This window comes from Echeneis naucrates, chromosome 5 (genome assembly GCF_900963305.1).
Source record: "Echeneis naucrates chromosome 5, fEcheNa1.1, whole genome shotgun sequence".
Taxonomy (NCBI): domain Eukaryota; kingdom Metazoa; phylum Chordata; class Actinopteri; order Carangiformes; family Echeneidae; genus Echeneis; species Echeneis naucrates.
This window is the reverse complement of record NC_042515.1, coordinates 25,652,367-25,672,926: the sequence shown is the minus strand read 5'-3', so window position 1 is coordinate 25,672,926 and position 20,560 is coordinate 25,652,367. Positions and strand designations below refer to the sequence as shown.

At 42.8% G+C, this 20,560-nt stretch overlaps 1 protein-coding gene across 1 annotated transcript in view; it reads right to left on the bottom strand.

Annotated features, from left to right (window-relative positions):
- Nucleotides 1-10,204: 10,204 nt before the first annotated feature.
- The window catches only part of LOC115043222 (dihydropyridine-sensitive L-type skeletal muscle calcium channel subunit alpha-1-like), an 87,631-nt gene continuing 77,275 nt past the window's right edge, over nucleotides 10,205-20,560 (bottom strand). Inside the window, exons 40-42 of the mRNA XM_029501494.1 lie at nucleotides 17,072-17,197; nucleotides 11,092-11,220; nucleotides 10,205-10,855 (exon numbers count right to left, since the gene is read on the bottom strand). Of these exons, the coding sequence (XP_029357354.1) occupies nucleotides 11,131-11,220; nucleotides 17,072-17,197 (216 nt within the window). The 3' untranslated portion in view covers nucleotides 10,205-10,855; nucleotides 11,092-11,130. The remainder of the gene's footprint in view (nucleotides 10,856-11,091; nucleotides 11,221-17,071; nucleotides 17,198-20,560) is intronic.

The window sequence follows — 20,560 nt, the reverse complement described above, 5'->3', positions numbered from 1 at the left end:
CTAGAAGAAGAAGAAAAAAAAAGATTTACACTTAAAAGAATATGTTGGCAGATGTTATAATAAATAAAGTCGTAATGCATTTATTTATTTTAACAGGTGTGAAGAACTTCTCGGCCGTGGAGTACTTCCCCCTTACACGCCTGGAGCTGTGGGGCAGGGATGGTGTAAGTAAAATATGTTTGTGAAGGGAAAAAAAGTCAGATTTTCCCTTTGTTGCACACGGATATCAAGAGTGAAAAGATTTTCTGCAAAGTCATTGTTAATGTCTTATTTCTGTAGGTCCATCTGAGTGATAGCGAGGGGATGGGGATCCTCTCTCAGTTGCTGGGATCCGTCTCAGTGCAGCGACTGGAGACACCACCTGCAGCACCTCGGCCTTCACCTCCGGTTAGGAGATTCTCTCCTGCGCTGGTTGTGAGAGGAGAGTTCCCTGCTCCGTCGTCCCGTGACTCATTTGAGTGGACCACCGTCAGTCAGGGCAGCAAGGTAAATTTTCCAGTTCAGTGTGTTTGAGACTTGATGAATTATGACATTTCTAAAGCAAGTTATGGCATCAGTAAAATAATATAAAAGTTACACATTTGATACAATGTGGTGGTCTTTTAAAATTATTCTAGACGAGCCAACCTGGTGAATCCTTCAGCCCAGACCAGGAAGGCTCAGCAGCAGGTTTGTTTTCTTTCTAATGTGCTTTTACAATGTGGGAATTGGATATTGTTTTATGCTTAGATTTCACGGAACAAGGAGAGACGCCTGCCCAGCCCCCCATCTCCAGTGAACAACGTATGTTATTTCCTACCACAACAGCTCCACATGATGCACAGTGATAGAATACACAGTATCCTCTCACACATTGAGACTAGTTGTAGTGTCTAAAGTTTAATATATTTGTAATTGTCTTTCATCAGCTAGGTTGCCTGGGGTTTGGATGTGAATGTGACCCCCTCCTCTTCACCTGCTGCGAAGGTAAATAGCACTCTTCTTGAATGAAGTGCATTGTTTCACTTAAGTTCTTCTCTTCACCAAATTTGCTGTTAATTCTAATCAGGTAGCCAAAGCTCTGGCTCCTTCACCAGCTGGACTGTCCAGGACCATTGCAGATGCAGCCTGTGTCTCAAGTTTGCGGATTGCATTTCATTGTGTGTGACGATTCTTATGTATTCTGTTCTTTTAGGTGGTTGGAACACCAACTCATGCACCAGCCCAGATCACCAGTGACGCACCCTGCTCGTCTCGTACTCCAGCTGGAAGGCTAAGTATCTTTCCTAGATCCAGTTTCTGTCCACGTGTTCAGTCTGTTAGGGCCAGTCACAGTCAGAATGGTAGCCGGTATGGCTCATTCTCTAGAAATCACCAATGCACATGCATGTGTCTGACATTTCTGGCTTTCCACTACGAGGGCTGCCTGTTCAACAGGGAATCACTTGATAAAGTTCTTAAAAAGGGAGACTCGCTCTATGTTGGAGTCAAACAAAAACTGATTGAAGAGAATAGATTCCAAAGTAATCATCTGACAGTAGAGGAAATGCCCAAACAAGTCCTGACAGACACAAATGCATACATTGCACACATGCAAGACATCAGATGTGATTGCCTGCAAGCCCAAGCAGCCAGCCCTGGAACACAGCAGTGGTGGCTGCCCCTCGCCACGCAGCTGGAGTATCTGTCAGCAGAAGTCAGCCACGCAATAATAATCATAGCACCAGAGTGCATTGCAGTTTTCCGTGACATATCAGGTAGGTATGGAGTATTTGATTCCCACTCCAGAAATGCTGCAGGCTTGCCACAGTACAATGGAATTGCCATCACCATGAACTTCTCAGAACTCAGTGACCTGGCTGATCACCTGCTCAAACTGTTCGAAGATCGTGAAGCTTCTGCAAGCTATGAGTTTGTACCTGTGTCATTTGAAGTTGTCAGTCACATAGAACATCCCCCAAAATCAGCATCCACCATCCAAAAAACCCAACTTCAGATTGCTGTAACAACTCGGAACAGTTCGGAAAAGTATCCCGCAGACGTTGAAATTTCTGCAGCAGTTCCACCGGCAGCAAATTTTTCCAAGCTTAATAAGGCTTAATGTCGAAAAAAGAAACCAATCAAGAAATTTTGAGAAGCAGAAAGGAACATGCACAACTGTCCTCTGGGTCAAAAGGGATAAACAGAAGCCAAAAAGAAAGGGACCAATATGCCAGCCATTCAGAATTTAGGCTGAAAAAAATTAGCGCCATGAAAAAAAAAATATATAGTGAAGACAAAAAGAAAGAAAACATCATCAGACAGTATCAGACAGATCTGGCTTTTCAAGACAAACAGAAAAAATACATGACCCAGAGATATAACACTGATCTTGATTTTCAGGACAGACAGAAAAATTTCGACTCACCGCTACAGCACAGATGTTGCTTTTCGGGACAGACAGAAAAATTACAGGACTCACCGCTACAGCACAGATGTTGCTTTTCGGGACAGACAGAAGAAATACATGACTCACCGCTACAGCACCGACCTCCAAGTTACGAAAATCAAGAAAATGTACATAACATGTAGATATGCATGTGACAAGACTTTCAGACAGAAGCAGAAAGTAGTCTGCTAGACGCACTAGATATCACAATGACCTGCAATTTAGACTGCGTCACATACAGCGCTGTGGCCAGCAGAGAAGAAAATTGACTATGGATGCTGCTCTGAGCATTCATTACAAATTGGAGAGGGCACTTAGAATTAAAATAAAATACAGAAATAATGTAAGCCATCATCAGGAAGCGCAGCAGCCCGTTACCAATGCTGTAATGGATGCAGCCATAGCCGCGTTTCGTGAAACAATCAGACATGGATCAACATATGTTTGCACAGTCTGCCACCGAATGATGTTTCCAAATCAGGTCAGGGCATGCAAGAGAGTAAAATACACCAAAAATGTGGAAGTGGCAGCAGCTTGCCTGACAGGAAACTATATTCACGTTTGCGACGTCGAATGCTCCTCCCTTTGCTCTGTGCCACAAGAGAGACTTCAGGAATGGATATGTCACAATTGTGACAACCACCTGAAGAAAGGTAGCATACCACCCATAGCAGCAGCCAATAGACTAGAGTTGGCATCTACCCCCCCCCAGAGTTCTTAACGTTCTCAAAAGGCAGCTTATTGCAAAAATTCTGCTATTAGCTAAAATAATTGCTCTGCCAAAAGGTCAACAGAGGGCAGTTCATGGAGCAGTTGTGTGTGTTCCTTCAGAGGTGGAAGCAATGGTCACCAGTCTCGCGAGACCCAGGGCTGATGCACAGCTGCTGCAGGTTAAACTTAAGACATACCAATTACAAAGGCCACCAGCACTTCTACACCGTCGACACGAAGAATGTTTTAGCTGGCCTGGCTAAACTTAAAGAGATTCATTCCGAGTATCAAGATGTGTCTATTGATGAGAGCATCACATTTGAGAGCATCTATGATGATGAGACAACTGACAAAGACACGGAACAAAACCAAGCACCAGAACCAGGACAGTCTAGCCGGCAGCCCAGTGAAGCTGACAAGAGAGGTGAGGAGGGGAACCCTGGTCTGGCACTGGACACCTGCATGCAGCCCCCTGATATTGCACAGGAAATCCTTTCATATGGTGATGGGATATTCAATATTGCACCTGCCCAAGGCAACAAGCCGGTAGTTTTCCTCACCATACCGAGACTGGAAGCCATGGCCTTCCTGTGCAGTTTCCAACAGGCTGGATGAAGCAAGGCTAGTCAAAGTATGTATTTCAATGTGAGACTGTTTGCTGCTGACACACGCTTTGCTGGTGACCAAAGCTACCTCTTCTTTGCCAAGTTTGTCACAGAGACACACTTGGCCACTTGTAGCATGTCTATTCAGATGCGCAAAGGTAAACCAAGAAGTAAAGCTGGCTGTAAAATCAATAACAGAATGATTCAGGACAAGGAAGAGATGGAAAGACTCATCCGGAACAAAGATGTAACCCAATTCATGCACCCCCTTAGAGGTACACCGGCTTATTGGGAGAAAAATCTGAGAGATGTCCACGCCATCGTCAGACAAATAGAAAAACCAACCTTTTTCCTGACATTTTTTGTCAGGTGTGATGCCGTGAAGTCATAGATGTCATTAAAAGTCAACAGGGAGAAGTGGGGGAGTTCTCTGAACTCGATTGGAACGCAAAGTGCAACATTCTGCGCAGCAATCCGGTCACAGCCATGCGCATGTTTGAAAAAAGAGTAGATGCACTAATGACGAACCTCATCCTCGCACCTGCACAGCCCATCGGCGAGGTGGAGGATTACTTTTATCGTTTGGAGTTTCAAGCAAGGGGAAGCCCACACATTCATATGTTAATTTGGATTAAAGATGCCCCTGTGTTGGGAGAGGACCTGGAAAGCCACGTCTATAATTTCATAGATTGGCATATTACGTGCAAGATGCCCGACCCCAAGACGGACCCAGAGCTCCACAAAATTGTATCCAAGGTTCAAGTGCACAGCAGGAAACATTCAAAGTCGTGCAAAAAATGGCAACGTTTCCTGCAGATTTGGATTCCCTAAACTCCCGATGCCAGAGACGACATCACCATCCCTGCACCTGACAATGATGACCAGGAGAATGGAGCAAATGAAGATCCGGTCGATCCAAATGATTGCTGGGTCAATGGCTACAATGAAGATCTGTTGCGAGCTTGGTCTGCAAATATGGACATCCAATATGTTGTGGATGACTACAGCTGCATCATGTATATGATGTCGTACGTGTCCAAGCCACAGCATGAGATGACGGACTTCCTGAGCCATTCCTCTCCTAAATGAAAAGGTGTTCATTCAGAAGAGAAGTGTGGGCAAACCAGCGATCATCAGATTTGCACGCTTTTCAGAGAAGAAAACGGCAGGGAAATTTTACAGGCGGCTGTTAAAGCTCTATTTCCCTCACAGAGCAGATGATGGATTGACCAACAAACAACATGGCACTTATGAAGAGTTTTACAAATCTGATCAGAGATCCATCCTCAAGCTCCCAAGGACTTTGACGCCACCGTATCAGGGCCTTGGAAATGCACTTGATGAAATCAGAGCAGCACTGTCCAACGCTGAGATTCTCATTGTCAACGAAATTTCTATGGTTTCCAAAGAACTGTTTGCCTACGTCCACTGGCGTTTCCAGCAGATCACAGGAAACCGGAGACCATTTGGAGGAATGTCTGCCCTTGCTGTGGGTGACTTTTACCAACTTCCACCCCTTGGTAAAGCCAAGCAACTCTGTGTGTATGAGGAGACTGAGTTTGATCTCTGGAAGGATCATTTCAAAATGGCCAACCTGACAGAGATCATGTGACAGAAAGACGACCGGACCTTTGCTGAACTCCTGAACCGCCTCAGAGTAAAGCAAAAGGCAGATCCTCTCAGCGACCCAGACAGGGAGCTGCTCACACAGGCTGTGGCTGATATCCAGGATTGTCCAGCTGCCTGGCTACACATCTACGCCACCAACAAAGAGGTCGACCGTCACAATTCCGCTGCTGTAGCGGCTCTCCACAAGGACTTTATCGGCATCGCGGCTGAAGACTACCGAAAATATCCCAGAACAGGCTGCATGTTGATCATGTCCCAAAAGGTCAAAGGCAACAAAAGAGACTTGCCTGACAACATAATGGCTGCTGAAGGAGTGCGCATTATGTTGACCAGGAATCTCGACGTGGAGGATGGGATTGTCAATGGGACATTTGGTACAATCTCACACATTGTGATGACTCGACGCGAACCAAAAGTCGTGAAGATGATGCAGCTGGACAATCCCACAGCAGGACAGAAATTCTGGAAAAAGATCCTCAGATGATCTGGTTTACATTGAGAAATCTGAGGAAAACCTAAGTAGCAAGAAAGAAGTTGTTCGATGTCAGTATCCCATGAGGTTGGCCTTCGCGTGTACAACCCACAAAGTGCAAGGCATGACCATGATGTCAGCAGTTGTGTGCCTCACAACGTGTTTTTGAACCTGGAATGGCGTATGTTGCATTCAGCCGCACAACTTCGTTACAGGGTCTCGCCATCAGACTTTGATGAGAGAAAGACGTATGATGACCCAAACATCACAACAGCTCTGGAAAATATGAATCATGTTGTTGAATTTCTTTAAATGTATGGACCAATCGCTTCAGACTGTGACAATAATCCACCACATGGACCTGAGACTGGAGACTGGCAGATGTGCTTTGCCTCACGGAGTCACACCTGTAAGGGTCCTCGGTATCCCCAATTTTCCATCTGGAGGGATACAGCATGTTCACACGCAGCAGACAAGTGTCTTACAACAGCTGTGTGGACATGGCAAGAAAACATGGAGGTGGAGTTGCAGTGTACTGCATGAGCAGTGTTTACGCTGAGCCTCGCAGGTACATGCAAGGTGTCACAGATCTGGAGTTTTTTGTTGTTAAAATTGAGGCCCCAGTCAAAGTACTTTTAGCGACTGTTTACAAACCGCCCAATTTCAATTTCAATTTCAATTTGGCAAAATTTTTACCAAATTTGCAAAGCGTCTTGGACTCATTGGACATATTAAATCACCAGCCAATGGTTGTTTGTGGAGATTTTAATGAGGATCTCCTCTCCAAAGGTAAGAAAAGCATCAAAGATTTGTTTCAGTCCAGAGGCTACACTCAATTAATTACCAAATCGACCACTGAAAAGAACACACTGATTGATCACATTTACATTTCACATCCTGATAAATGTCTTCAGTCAGGTGTTCTCCAAACGTATTACAGTTACCACAGTCCTGTATATTGTATTTTGACTGGCTAATAGCCTCTTCAGCCAACACATGTCACTTAAAAGTTGCACCACAACAGCAAATGTAATGAAACATTTTACAGACAAAAGAGAGACAGCAAATAATTTGCGTTTGTGCATATATATAATGAAGTCACTCAGATAGTCAGACTGCAGGCATGTCTTGAAGACATAAAAGTCTGGATGACTGGAATTTTTTTACTTTTCAACTCTGACAAAACAGAAGTTACTGTACTCGGTCCTAAGCACCTCAGAAAAATACTATCTAATCATCTCATCAGTCTGGACGCCATTACTTTGGCTTCCAGCTCCACTGTAAGAAACCTTGGAGTAATTTTTGACCAGGACATGTCCTTTGTCCCTCACATAAAACAAGCAGCTTTCTTCCACCTGAGAAACATTAGGAAAATCAGAAGCATCCTTTCTCAGGATGATGCAGAAAAACTAGTCCATGCATTTGTAACTTCTAGGCTGGACTACTGTAACTCATTACTATCTGGCTGTCCAAACAAATCTCTAAAAGACCTTCAGTTAATTCAGAACGCTGCTGCACAAATATTAACAGGAACTAGGAAAAGAGATCATATCTCTCCTGTGTTAGCTGCTCTTCATTGGCTGCCAGTAAAATATAGAGTAGAATTTAAAATCCTTCTTTTAACATATAAAGCTCTTAAAGGCCAAGCTCCATCGTATCTCAGAGAGCTCATAGTTCCTTACTGTCCTAGCAGGCCACTCCGCTCTCTGGAGGTTTACTTGTGGTTCCTAAAGTCTCCAAGAGTAAATCTGGAGGCAGATCGTTCAGTTATCAGGCTCCTCTTCTATGAAACCAACTTCCAGCATCGGTCCAGGGGGCGGACTCTTTAGTAATTTTCAAGACCAGGCTTAAAACTTTTCTGTATGACAGAGCTTATAGTTAAAAAGTTAAAGTCCTCTATTCTTTAGCTATGCTACTATAGGCTTAGGCTGCTGGGGGAAGGACTGAGCTTCTCTCTCTCTCTCTGTCTCTGTTTCTCCCCCTCTCCCTCTTTCTCTCTCCCTCCGTCTCGCTCGCTCTCCTTTCCTCCCCCCTTGCATGCGTTGATAAGAAGCATCCTTCTTAAAAAAACACAGTTTCACCCAGTTCTAAACATTTATACTGCATTTACTAACCATGTTCTGCCAAAGTCTCTGTCTCTCCCTGTTCCTCTCCGCTCTCTCCCTGTCCTCATCCTGCAGGTGGTGACTCATCTCCATCCCATGTTCCTGCAACACCTGCTGGTCCCATACTTCATGAATTCTGTACTACAGCTCAACTCCATGAACTTCATGCAGCAACATGTTCCTGCCTACAACCCCCCCTCCAAATGCCTATGTCACTCTCTCTCTCTCTCTCTCCCACTCTCAACCCAACCGGTTGAGGCAGATGGCCGCCCCCCCGAGCCTGGTTCTGCTCGAGGTTTCTGCCTCTTAAAGGAAGTTTTTCCTTGCCACTGTTGCCAAGTGCTTGCTCATCGGGGGATCTGTTGGGTCTCTTTAAATAAATTTATAAAGAGTTTGGTCTAGACCTGCTCTATATGTAAAGTGCCTTGATGTAACTTTGTTATGATTTGGCGCTATACAAATAAATCTGATTTGATTTGATTTGATTTGATTTATATTTATATTCTACTCTATTTTTCTGATCTTGGTGTCACAGTGGTATGTGTTGGCTGGAATTTATTTAATCATGTCATGAGGATCATATCGAATTTATCAACATTTTATTAATTTTTTTATCATATTCACACTCTTTGGGTCAGCAATATCTACATTAAGATGATGAGAAGGACAGCGTCAGTGTGTTCGAATGTAAAGCAGGGAGCTCAAGAAAGCAGTATCAGCAGCAGCAGCTTATTTTGTCATTGCCTAACTAACAACTGTAGTGTTGAGGAATCCAACAGGTGCAGACTCGATAGGGACATCAGTGTCAGGGAATAAACTGAACTGCAAAAAAGGAGATTCAGGTAAATGCTAAAAGGTTAGGCTGAGGTTTAGAATTCTTGCATTTGCTGCTGTTCTTTTCCCAGATGGATGGGAAACATGGAGGTAATGTTACCTAATAGTCAAGAACGTGCTCACGAGTTCTCACGAGTCGATATTCCCATTTTTCCCAAAGTTTTTTCATAGGAAAAAATTTTCCATATGAAATGCATTGGAGCCAATGAAAAATCTCCACAAAAATTCACCTATTTTCTCAGTCGCCTAGCTCTCTCATACCTGCACATAGAAATTTAATTTAAACTTTAAAACAGAGGAAGTCTTGTGCTTTTCCCATAACATCAAACCGTTTTCTCCTAAACAGTACACTACAAGCGCTCAAAGAGCAGTCCAAATCACTTTTTCCTCAAAGTTAGAGTGGAGCTGCTCGTTAACTAGAGTGAGAGAAGCGTGAAAAAGTAACCGTCATTTTTACTTTAATCTCGTAAAAAGGAGACAAATAATTTTTTGGCAAAATGTCGACACAGGTGTTGGGATTCATAAAATGTGATTTTGAGAGGTGAACTCCTCACCAAATTTAAACGGGGGGCCCAGAGCGCCAGCAACACCTGTTTCTGCCCCAATTGAACATAATGTAAATCAAGGTTTTCCTCAAAACAATATCACTCTGTCTCCGAACTGTGCGTACACACTCATTTTAAGGAGTTTTTGATTCAAATAAAGGCTGTCGGAATCTGCAGGCTCTTCTGTCTGTCATGGTGTTTTCGTTTTTCAGACGGGAGCTACGGTTTGCTCACAATCTTCAGTTGAGCAGGATCTTGTCATAAGCCATTTCGGGAGACTTTTGGGGAGAGTCTGAGCGCTGAGCAGAGCAAATTCTCAAATCAATGTGGCAACCGCCGGTCCCTCAGCTCACCTCTGTGTGAAGCTGTGTTGGATCAAACCCAGCCCTCTTTGGAGCCACACTGCTTCGTCATACTTTGTCACAGAAATGCGGTTCAAAGTTTAAACGTATCACAAGACTTTGAACTCTGTTGGTGACAATAGGCTTTATGACAGCCCCTACACTAACTACACAATCACAGATCAAGAGTCATGCTCGTCTCACCTCACTCTGTTGGCTACAGCCATCACTTTGAATGATTTCTTCTCAGACTCCGACAAATCAATGTACTCATTCCAGACTCCTCTGATATGAGAGCAGCTGATCAACAGCTACGACTGACATTCCTGTTAGACTGCAGGACACACACACAGAAAGATATAGAGACGCACACACACACATACTCAAACACACACACACACACACACACACAGACAGATGTACAGACGCACTCACACATATATACAGACTGATATACAGACACACAGACACACACAGCCAGACACATACAACGAGACCCAAATACACAGACAGACAGCCTTATAAACAAACAAAAAAAATTCTGCCAAGGAATATTCTCATTTTTTATTGGTCTTGGTAGAATTGGTAGAATTTAAATTTGAAGACACTGGTTTTGGGATTTTCCTTAGTTGTAAGATGTAATTATCAAAATGTAACGGAAACCACTTGAATATATCAGTCTATATAATGAATCTATGGACTTTAAGCATTTATTGAGTACCATCTGCTGTATATATAAATAACTCACATATTAAATCACAGTGGTATTGACTTTCATCTGTGCAACTGCCTTTGACTAAATTAACAAAATTAACAGACCACTTGTCTGTTTCAATATTCACAGTGGGTCATATCCTCCACAGTCAGAGAAACAGATCCAAATGACAGAGCTTTTTGATCTTTTGTTAAAATATTTGTATTGTTACATCTAGACCTGAAGACAACAGAATATATCACAGCATCAATCAATATTTTTCTTGAGTCCATGTTATCAGTTTTAATGTAACAAGATGCATTTCACACTAAACATCAACATTGAGAGAGTGCTAATATTTAAAGATTTTGAAGTTTCATACGAAAGAGAAAAGTAAAAGAGCCTTCTGTTTCAGGTCTCCACACAGTAGTGTCAGAAGGGATAGGCAGCCTCTGTCACCACAGTCCAAGTTCTTGTGGTCAGTGGTCATAGGTCACATCTATTAATACAGGCTGAGAAAAGAAACAAAAGAATGAAACGGTGATGTCATGCAAGCTACCAGCAGCAAATCTCTCTGTATGTCATGTTTCCTGGTGAGTAGATAGGAAAGTCGAGAAAAAAAAAAATGCAGGATATCACTGATTGTTTAAAATAGTAAAAGGTTAGAGAGGTATCAAACTAGACTTTACCATTAGTTGTTTAAATATTTTTTTATGTTGATGAAGTTAGTTTTAATGAGGACACAAACCTGTTAATTTTGTTATTGTTGGTGACGTTGGTAACTCCTTCAGTCCTCTGCAAGGGTCGGTGCATGAGCGTCTATATCACTCTCCATGGAGAAAGGGTCTGAGAGGTTTCCAAAGAGACTGCCTTGTCTCTGTTTCAGAGGAGACACATAAGGTCAGTGTGAATAAAAACAGAAAGTAACACATAAAGTAACACATGAATATACATGATATGACATGATCAGGGTATTGGGCAGGTCAGAGGTGACCAGAGCACCAGACTGGTCCCATATTTATTTATATTCATCACATTTATCATATCTTTTGAAAGTGTGTTTTAATATTCCATTTTGCCACATCTACCTTACTGAGTGCTCTATTTGACTGATGATCATTAGGCTATTTTGTCCTGAAACTAGTGCAACATGTTAAATTAGTGGGGAATCCAATTTCTTTTCCTACACCTCTCTTTCCCTCCCTGCCTCTACTCATACATATTTCTGACTCCTACACATCATTTTTATAGATGCAATGTAAGATAGAGCAGATAGCAATAACAGGAGATCAAAAATAAAGAAAAAAATAACACATTTTTTGTAAGGTGGGAAGGTGTTTTCAGTGAACGTTGCCTGTAAAAGACACATTCTAACATATATTTTACTTTTAAACTATATTCGAGCATTTATTCTGGTAGATCATGCTGTTTCCTTTCATATATACCAAATTTTAAACAACAACAATATGTGCAATATACACCTGTCTTTGACGTTAGGACATTATTTTGACTCAGAAATCCAAGATTTTCTCTATTCAGTAGAGTGAAAAATTTTGGATGGGAAGTTAAAAGGTGGTGTTTGGAGTTTGCCATTTCTACAGTGTTTAAGGAAGGAGACTGCTGTTAATAATGATTAACGGTATGAATCCATGCCTACCAAATCACCATTATTTTCACTGAGAAGATTGTCAAAATCCATTTTACCTTTGGCACTGCTGTATGTCATGCCAAGAAAATCATGTCATGTTGTAGTTTTTTGTCTTGTTGTCATGTGACTTCCTGTTGTATTTTGAAATCCTACTTTCCTCTCGGTTCAGGCAACTTGCATTTCACCTTTCTGTTTCTCTCTGTCTGTCTGCCAGGCTCTCACAGTAGTGACAAAAACTATGTCAAACAACTCAAAAGGGGGGGAAAAAACAAAACTCCACAGGCTAGCGAGCCAACAGATGTTACCTCCTCTGTAACAAAGATCAGACTGACCCATCCAAGGCCACAGCAGCCCCTTTTAACCCAGTGTGTCTGTCTGTCTCTGCGCTGCCTGCAGTCAAGCGTCGGAGCTGCTCCGTCATATCATCCCCCTCCTTCTGGAAGTGAGCGAAGTGTAGGGCCACTCCGTCACACACCTGTTTCCCATTACCTTGTGTGTGTGTATATATAGTATGTGCCTCCCTTTGTCCTGTGCCAGTTCATCTTGTCTTCATGCCAGAGAACGTGCACTCACGTCTATGCCAAGTTTCATGCCCTGTCAGGTTTGGTATTTTGTTGGTACTTTGAATTTTCCATGCCCTAGTCTTGTTTTGATATTTTGATACTTTGTCTTGCTTTTGTTTTCTCCCCATATTAGTAGATAGTCCTCAAAAGAGTATTTTCTGTTAGCCTTGTAGTTAGACCTTTTCCTCCCAGTGAGTAATTTTTTTGTTATTATTTATAGATAGATATAGTCCTCCATGTGAGTGACTTTCTGTTATTTTTGTAGTTAGATATATTCCTCTGTGTAAGTGATTTTCTGTTCCTATTTATCATAACAAGATTCTTGATGTTGATACTTTGTTTCTGGAGTCATGCATTTTGCTTGTGCCATTACAACATTAAACTGCCTTCACAAGGATCACTTACAGTAAAATTATTGATGAATTCATGACCAGAAAACTAATAACTTGTTGTAGTTGTAATTTTAATAGTAGTCAATTATAGATTAAGTGTTATCCAACAGAGAAAAAAGTGCAAACAACTTAACAAGCCAACAACAAGCAATTGCCTTTTCTTTGTTTTAGGGAGGGGTCATATGATTATTCTGACACAGAGCTTTCTGCCTCACTACTTTCTGAATCATCATCTCCCTTCTCCTCGCTTTCATCTTCCTTACTCTCTTCAGCTGGCCCTGGTGCAGGTAGATGTGTGGGTAGAGCTGGTCGTGAGTGGCGGATAGGGTGACAGCCACCACCCACCAGCTACTAGCCATGTCCAAGTGGTGAGGGGAGTGCTTTGGGAAGGGGTGGCGCACTAGATATGCCAGGTAGATGGCATAGGGACAGTGTTGGCGCAGGCTGTCTGCATTGGGAGGGAGAAAGATAAATTATTTTTTCCTTAATTCCTTGCCAATTTGCAGGATGGGCTTCAGCCATGGTGCTACTCTTCTTGTCACTGTAAATCGCATGCCATATGAACTTGAAGAGCTCCTCAACCAACTCCTCTTTAATGTCAAGGCTGCTGTTATGCCAAAGGGCTTTTTCTACCTTGTCATACACTGAAGACTTCCCCTTTCCATGGAAGGCATCATAGCCTGTAATGCAGTGTAGCTGTACAATACAGTCTACCATCTCCTTGGTCACCAGGCCATGGCAAAAGACTGCCTCCTGCTTTCTCTTGATACAGAGCATACTAGGCAGCTGCTGGGAGATGTCAAATCAAATCAAATGAAATCAGATTTATTTGTATAGCGCCAAATCATAACAAAGTTACATCAAGGCACTTTACATATAGAGCAGGTCTAGACCAAACTCTTTATAAATTTATTTAAAGAGACCCAACAGATCCCCCGATGAGCAAGCACTTGGCAACAGTGGCAAGGAAAAACTTCCTTTAAGAGGCAGAAACCTCGAGCAGAACCAGGCTCAGGGGGGGCGGCCATCTGCCTCGACCGGTTGGGTTGAGAGTGAGAGTGGGGGAGAGAGAGAGAGAGAGAGAGAGAGAGACAGGCATTGGAGGGGGGGGGGGGGGGGGGGGTGTAAGCCGGAACATGTTGTTGCATGAAGTTCATGGAGTTGAGCTGTAGTACAGAATTCATGAAATATGGGACCAGCAGGTGTTGAGAGGAGGAGAGGAACTGGGAGAGACAGAGACTTTGGCAGAACATGGTTAGTAAATGCAGTATAAATGCTTAGAACTGGGTGAAACTATTGTTTCACTGGGGGGAGAGAGGGTGACAGGGAGAGACAGAGAGAGAGAGAAACAGAGAGAGAGAGAGAGAGAGAGAGAGAGAGAGAGAGAGAGAAGCTCAGTCCTTCTCTCTCTCTCTTCTCTTCTCTTCTCTTGGATCAGTCCCCCAGCAGCCTAGGCCTATAGCAGCATACCTAAAGAGTAGAGGACTTTTTAACTGTACGCTCTGTCATACAGGAAAGTTTTAAGCCTGGTCTTGAAAGTTGCTAAAGAGTCCGCCCCCCGGACCGATGCTGGGAGTTGGTTCCATAGAAGAGGAGCCTGATAACTGAACGATCTGCCTCCAGATTTTAATCTTGGAGACTCTAGGAACCACAAGTAAACCTCCATCTAGAGAGCGGAGTGGCCTGCTAGGACAGTAAGGAACTATGAGCTTTCTGAGATACGATGGAGCTTGGCCATTAAGAGCTTTATACGTTAAAAGAAGGATTTTGAATTCTACTCTATATTTTACTGGCAGCCAATGAAGAGCAGTTAACACAGGAGAGATGTGATCTCTTTTCCTAGTTCCTGTTTATATTTGTGCAGCAGCTTCTGAATTAACTGAAGGCCTTTTAGAGATTTGTTTGGACATCCAGATAGTAATGAGTTACAGTAGTCCAGCCTAGAAGTTACAAATGCATGGACTAGTTTTTCTGCATCATCCTGAGAAAGGATGTTTCTGATTTTCCTAATGTTTCTCAGTTGGAAGAAAGCTGCCCGACTAACTTGTTTTATGTGAGGGACAAAGGACATGTCCTGGTCAAAAATTACTCCAAGGTTTCTTACAGTGGAGCTGGAAACCAAAGTAATGCCGTCCAAACTGATGAGATGATTAGATTAGATAGTACAATAACTTCTGTTTTGTCAGAGTTGAGAAGAAAAAAATTTCCAGTCATCCAGACTTTTATGTCTTCAAGACATGCCTGCAGTCTGACTATCTGACTGACTTCATTTGGCTTCATTGATAGGTACAGCTGAGTATCGTCTGCGTAGCAGTGGAAATTGATGCTGTGTTTCCTGATAATGTTGCCTAGAGGAAGCAGATAAAGCGTAAAGAGGATTGGTCCAAGTACCGAACCCTGCGGGACTCCATGACTGACTACAGTACATGAGGAGGAGCTGTTGTTTACATGAACAAACTGATGTCTATCTGATAAGTAGGATTTGAACCACTTTAGTGCAGTTCCTTTAATTCCAATTTCATGTTCCAGTCTCTGTAGTAAAATATTATGATCTATGGTGTCGAATGCAGCACTAAGATCTAGAAGGAGAAGTATGGAGGCTGATCCATTGTCTGAGGCCATTAGAATGTCATTGGAGACTTTAACCAGCGCTGTTTCTGTGCTATGATGGGCTCTAAATCCTGACTGAAACTCTTCAAACAAACTCTTCCCATCCAGATGCTCGTGTAGTTGTTTTGCTACAGCTTTCTCAATGATTTTAGAAATAAATGGAAGGTTTGATATGGGTCTATAGTTTGCCAAAACATCTGGATCAAGATTAGGCTTTTTAAGCTGGGGTTTGATGACCGCAGTCTTAAGTGCCTGAGGTACATAACCCAGAAATAAAGTCAGATTAACCAAATCTAGAATGAACGGCTCAATGACATAAAAGATCTCTTTAAAGAGGCTAGTTGGTACTGGGTCTAATAGACAGGTTGACGGTCTGGATGATGAAACTATAGAAGCTAGCTCTGTCTACTGCTGCAATATCAACATCAGTGTCAGCTGTATCAATGACCACAGGGCCACTGTAGCCTGACTCACACAAAACTGCACAAGTATAAAAGAAATGGGTTAGAGCTGTATTTTTGCATTGGTTGCACACACACACACACACACACACACACACAGGGCACAGGAGGCACAGACAGGTATTAGCAACACTCACTCACTCACTCACTCATCTTCATCCGCTTCATCCGCAGCGGGTGCTGCTGGAGCCAATCCCAGCTCACATCGGGCAAGGGGCGGGGTACACCCTGGACTGGTTGCCAGTTCATCGCAGGGCCAACACTCAAGGATATACAGAGACAAACAATCACTCACACTTGCATTCACACCTACGAGCAATTTAGAATCGCCAGTTAACATATACATGCATGTCTTTGGACGGTGGGAGGAAACTGGAGTACCCGGAGGAAACCCACGCAGACACAGGGAGAACATGCAAACTCTGCACAGAAAGGACCCAGGCTGGGAACCAAACCCACGACCTTCTTATTGTGGGGCAACAGCACTAACCACCGTGCTGCCTGTATTAGCAACATTTTGACCATATTTTATAAGTTATTGTTGGTTAAACATTATACACTATTTGAAAGGTAATAGCATGATCTACCAGAGTAAATTATCAAATCATATACATATAATAACACCTTCCTGTTCACTGGATGGTGGCCATCTTGGATTTCTGAGTCAAAATTATTCCATAATGTGAAACTGATCACAATCACAGAATCACAATCCTCATGCTTGATTTACACATTGTTCTTACTCTTGTTCAAGACTAACTGCAAGCAGCCATCTTGGATTTGGCACGCTAGCAAAAATGCCCAGGATTTTTGAAAGGGATCTGGGAGCTAATTTCTTTTTACAAGAGGTCCATAGAAGTCAAATAAATCACCAAAACATGTAAGCCAGAGAGCAGTCACGGAATTGAGGTTCTAGACCCAACTTTGGACACCAGAAAGCAAGCATTGCTTCACCATCACAATTTCATCTGTCATTACTCCCTCATTCTATCCCTCCCTTCACCTATCTTTCTCTCCCTTCCTCCATCTTTCGTCCACCACCTGCCCCCGTTACCCTGGAGATGATATCTGCAGTGGCATCATCAGTAGCTTGGTCCACCTCCGCATCAGACATTAGGTCTCCAGAAATGGTCCTGTGGAGGTCAGGAGCTCCTTCCTCCTCAATGTTCCTCAGTCCTGCCTGAAGCACATGGAAGACAATTATTTATCCAGACTTTGGGCCCAGTTCTTTCAAAATGGGGAGACCACATGTTCTTAGTATTCACAAAGATAGGTTGAACATTATCTCCTTTTTTGGGGGCTTGACAATCTGATGAGAACAAAGGGAGGTTTAAAACCACAACCAAGCCTGACTAGAGTTGAGCCAAGAGCAGGGTAAGGAGCTCTCTTTTCCTGTACCTGTCCTACAGGTGCTGAATCATCGGTGCTCAATGTTCCTACTCAATACCTGCTGCTAAAATAGTTACCATTAGTTATCATTAGACACCTCTACTCATTTCCAATTGTTACATTTTCAGCTAAAAACACTATTTTCTAATGCACATTTAGTGGCACCAGGCTTCAATCACTATTTACACATTTACACGATTTACTACCTTTTGTTGATGAATGAAGATATTAAATATAGAATACTTTTTTCCCCAGCAAGCTGAGCTGAGTTGGTTTGCACTAGAATATTCACAAAAGTCAGCATCCTGTTGTGTTTTTTATTGTTTGAACCATGGTCTGCAACTCACAGGATTAGCAAAGACCACTTTTTTTCTCATTTTGCCTTTCTTTTTTTAATTTGGATCCAGAGATCGTATCGCAGCGGTGCAGAGCTTCACCTTCAGAAGGGCCGCATCAAGAACTGTTTTCCTTCACCCAAAGTATGGATCTAATGGTGTCTGGACAGAACAAATGCCAGTGTTGTTTGTTATTCAGACAACTTGACTTCTCTGTGTTTAGACAGACCACTGTGTCCACAAGGTCTCTTGCAGCAACTGAGAGTTATTCCATATTGACTTTGGTCATTTTATTTGAACATGTGGTGTGCAGGGCACTTCACCATAGCACCAAAGGGAGGGGACTGTAACTTCACCAGTTAAATGACATGCACTTGGCCAGCTCACTGAGCCTGCATCTAATGCGGTGTGGTGAGCAGTTCCACCTCTGCAGGTGTTACCAAGGGCCTCTGTTTCCACTGAAACCTCTTACTCTTATCGCTCTCTCTCTCACCTATGCACAAGTTACCTACCTGTCCACGTCTACACACTGGCCTTGCCACTATACACACACCAACACACACAGGTGTTTCATTTGGGTGTCTCACTACTTCCTGGGCCACACACACTACGAGACCTGTAACAAGAAGCTGGATATAAGCTCAGCAAGGTAATCTCTGGGTAAACCCAAAATTTTCAGTCTCAGTGATTTCTATTCTTTCTGTACTTTCTATTGGGTTTTATTGCAATGGTAACTTCTGCAGAATGCTTTACTTGCACCCAAGCAGGTTAAGATCATGATTTAGTGATCAGCAGGCATATAAAACCACCTACTGACCAAAGCGGACTTGCTCCAAAGTCCGTTTTGCTCCACTGGGGTTGCAACTGAAATATTGATTCTCAAAAAAATCTGATTTGTTTATTTATTTTTTTTTATTTTTTTAAACTGCAAGCAGTGATGAACAGGCCCTCACACACCTGTGCAACTTGGAGCACCTCAGATGTCACCCCCACCTAAACATGTTGAACCTTGAACCTAGTTTTTAACATAATGAGGCTCACTTCCTGTGTCTAGTGCATGCCGCACGAGTCTGAGTCACTATTGACGCATAAACATGTTTAGAATAGGAGTCTCTGCGTTTATGCAAAATCTGGGACAGATTAGACAATGTACCCCTTACAGATTTCTTACTTTTTTGCACCTTTGTCACTCGTAGCCATTTCAGATTAAACAAACTTAAATATAAGTTAAGTTAAGTTAAGATAACTCAAAAGTAAACACAAAATGCAGTTTTAAGTGTCGATTTTACTTATTAAGGGAAAAACCCTTAACCCATGTGAGAAAGTAATTGCCCCCTAAACTGAATAACTGGTTGAACGACCCTTAGCAGCAACAACTGTAGTCAAGCGTTTGCGATAATTGTCAGTGAGTCTTTCACATCCCTGTGGAAGAAATTTGGCCCACTCTTCTTTGCAGAATTGTTTTAAATCAGCCACATTGGAGGGTTTCCGAGCATGAACCGCCTTTTTAAGGTCATGACACAGCATCTCAATTGGGTTCAAGTCTGGACTTTGAGTAGGCCCCTCCAAAACTCTCATTTTGTTGTTGTTGTTGTTTTTTTTTAGAAGTGCACTTGTTGGTGACACTACCATCACCATGTTCCACTGTTGGCATGATGTTCTTTCTATCAAATACTGCGTTCATTTATCGCCAGATGTAATGGAATGCACTCCTTCCAAAAAGTTAATCTTTTGTTTCATCAGTCCACAAAATATTTTCTCAAAAGCTTTGGGCATCATCAAGACGTTTTTTGGCAAAAGTAAGACGAGCCTTTATGTTCTTTTTTGTCAGCTGTGGCTTTTGCCTTGGAACTCTACCATGCATTTTTGCCTAGTCTCTTTCTTATGGTTGAGTCATAAACACTGACCTTTACTGAGTGAGGCCAGCAGTCGTTTAGATGTTGTTCTTTGTCTTCTTTGTCAGTCACAAGGTTTCTGCAAAAGGCCTTGAGCCTGACGCAAACGAGACTAAAGCTAGGCAAGGCAAGTTTATTTATAGAGCACAATTCGTACTCAGGATAATTCAAAGTGCTTTACATATACAAAAAATTACAAAAAAAGATAAAATCATTACGAAGAACATAAAATAATCATTGAATAAATTATTTATTAACTGAATAAATAAAGCTATTATACAGATGCCCAAGTCAACATGTGTGGAAGACATAAGGTGTTTGATAGTCTGTTGTAGTGAAACATCTCTTCGATGCTAGCTAGGGCACGTCGTCAGTGATGTATCCTGAGATCACTGGCTGTTTCGGGTCTCACAAACATCAGACACCCTCACTCAGGTGACCCAGCTGAGGTTGATCAGGCCTCAACTTGTGCCCTAGCAGCGCTTGACCACGGATCCACCCTCTTTATCCACAGCCACCTAGAGGCTTTCTCTGCTGCCTCTGTGCTGTTATGAATGGATCTTCTCCTCCTCTCACCTGTAATGCCAAGTGCAGTGTCCGCTCTGCAGAGAGACTGTCCTGCAAAGCCCCTGCACCTGACCTCCACAGGCATGCACCTTGCCATCCAGCCTTGGCTGTGGCAGTCACTCACGAGGCTGTCGTACTTCTCCCTTTTGCATTCAAAGGCTTCTTCCATGCGCTCTTCCCATGGCACAGTGAGTTCCAGCATGACAATGTTTTCCTTGCCTCCGACACCAGAACAATGTCAGGCCTGAGGGTGGTTTTGGCAACATGCTGGGGGAACTTGAATTGGCTGCCCAGGTCCACTAACGGCTGCCAGTCCTGTGCAGTGTTAAGGAGCCCTATAGTTGCTCTCTGCGCTGT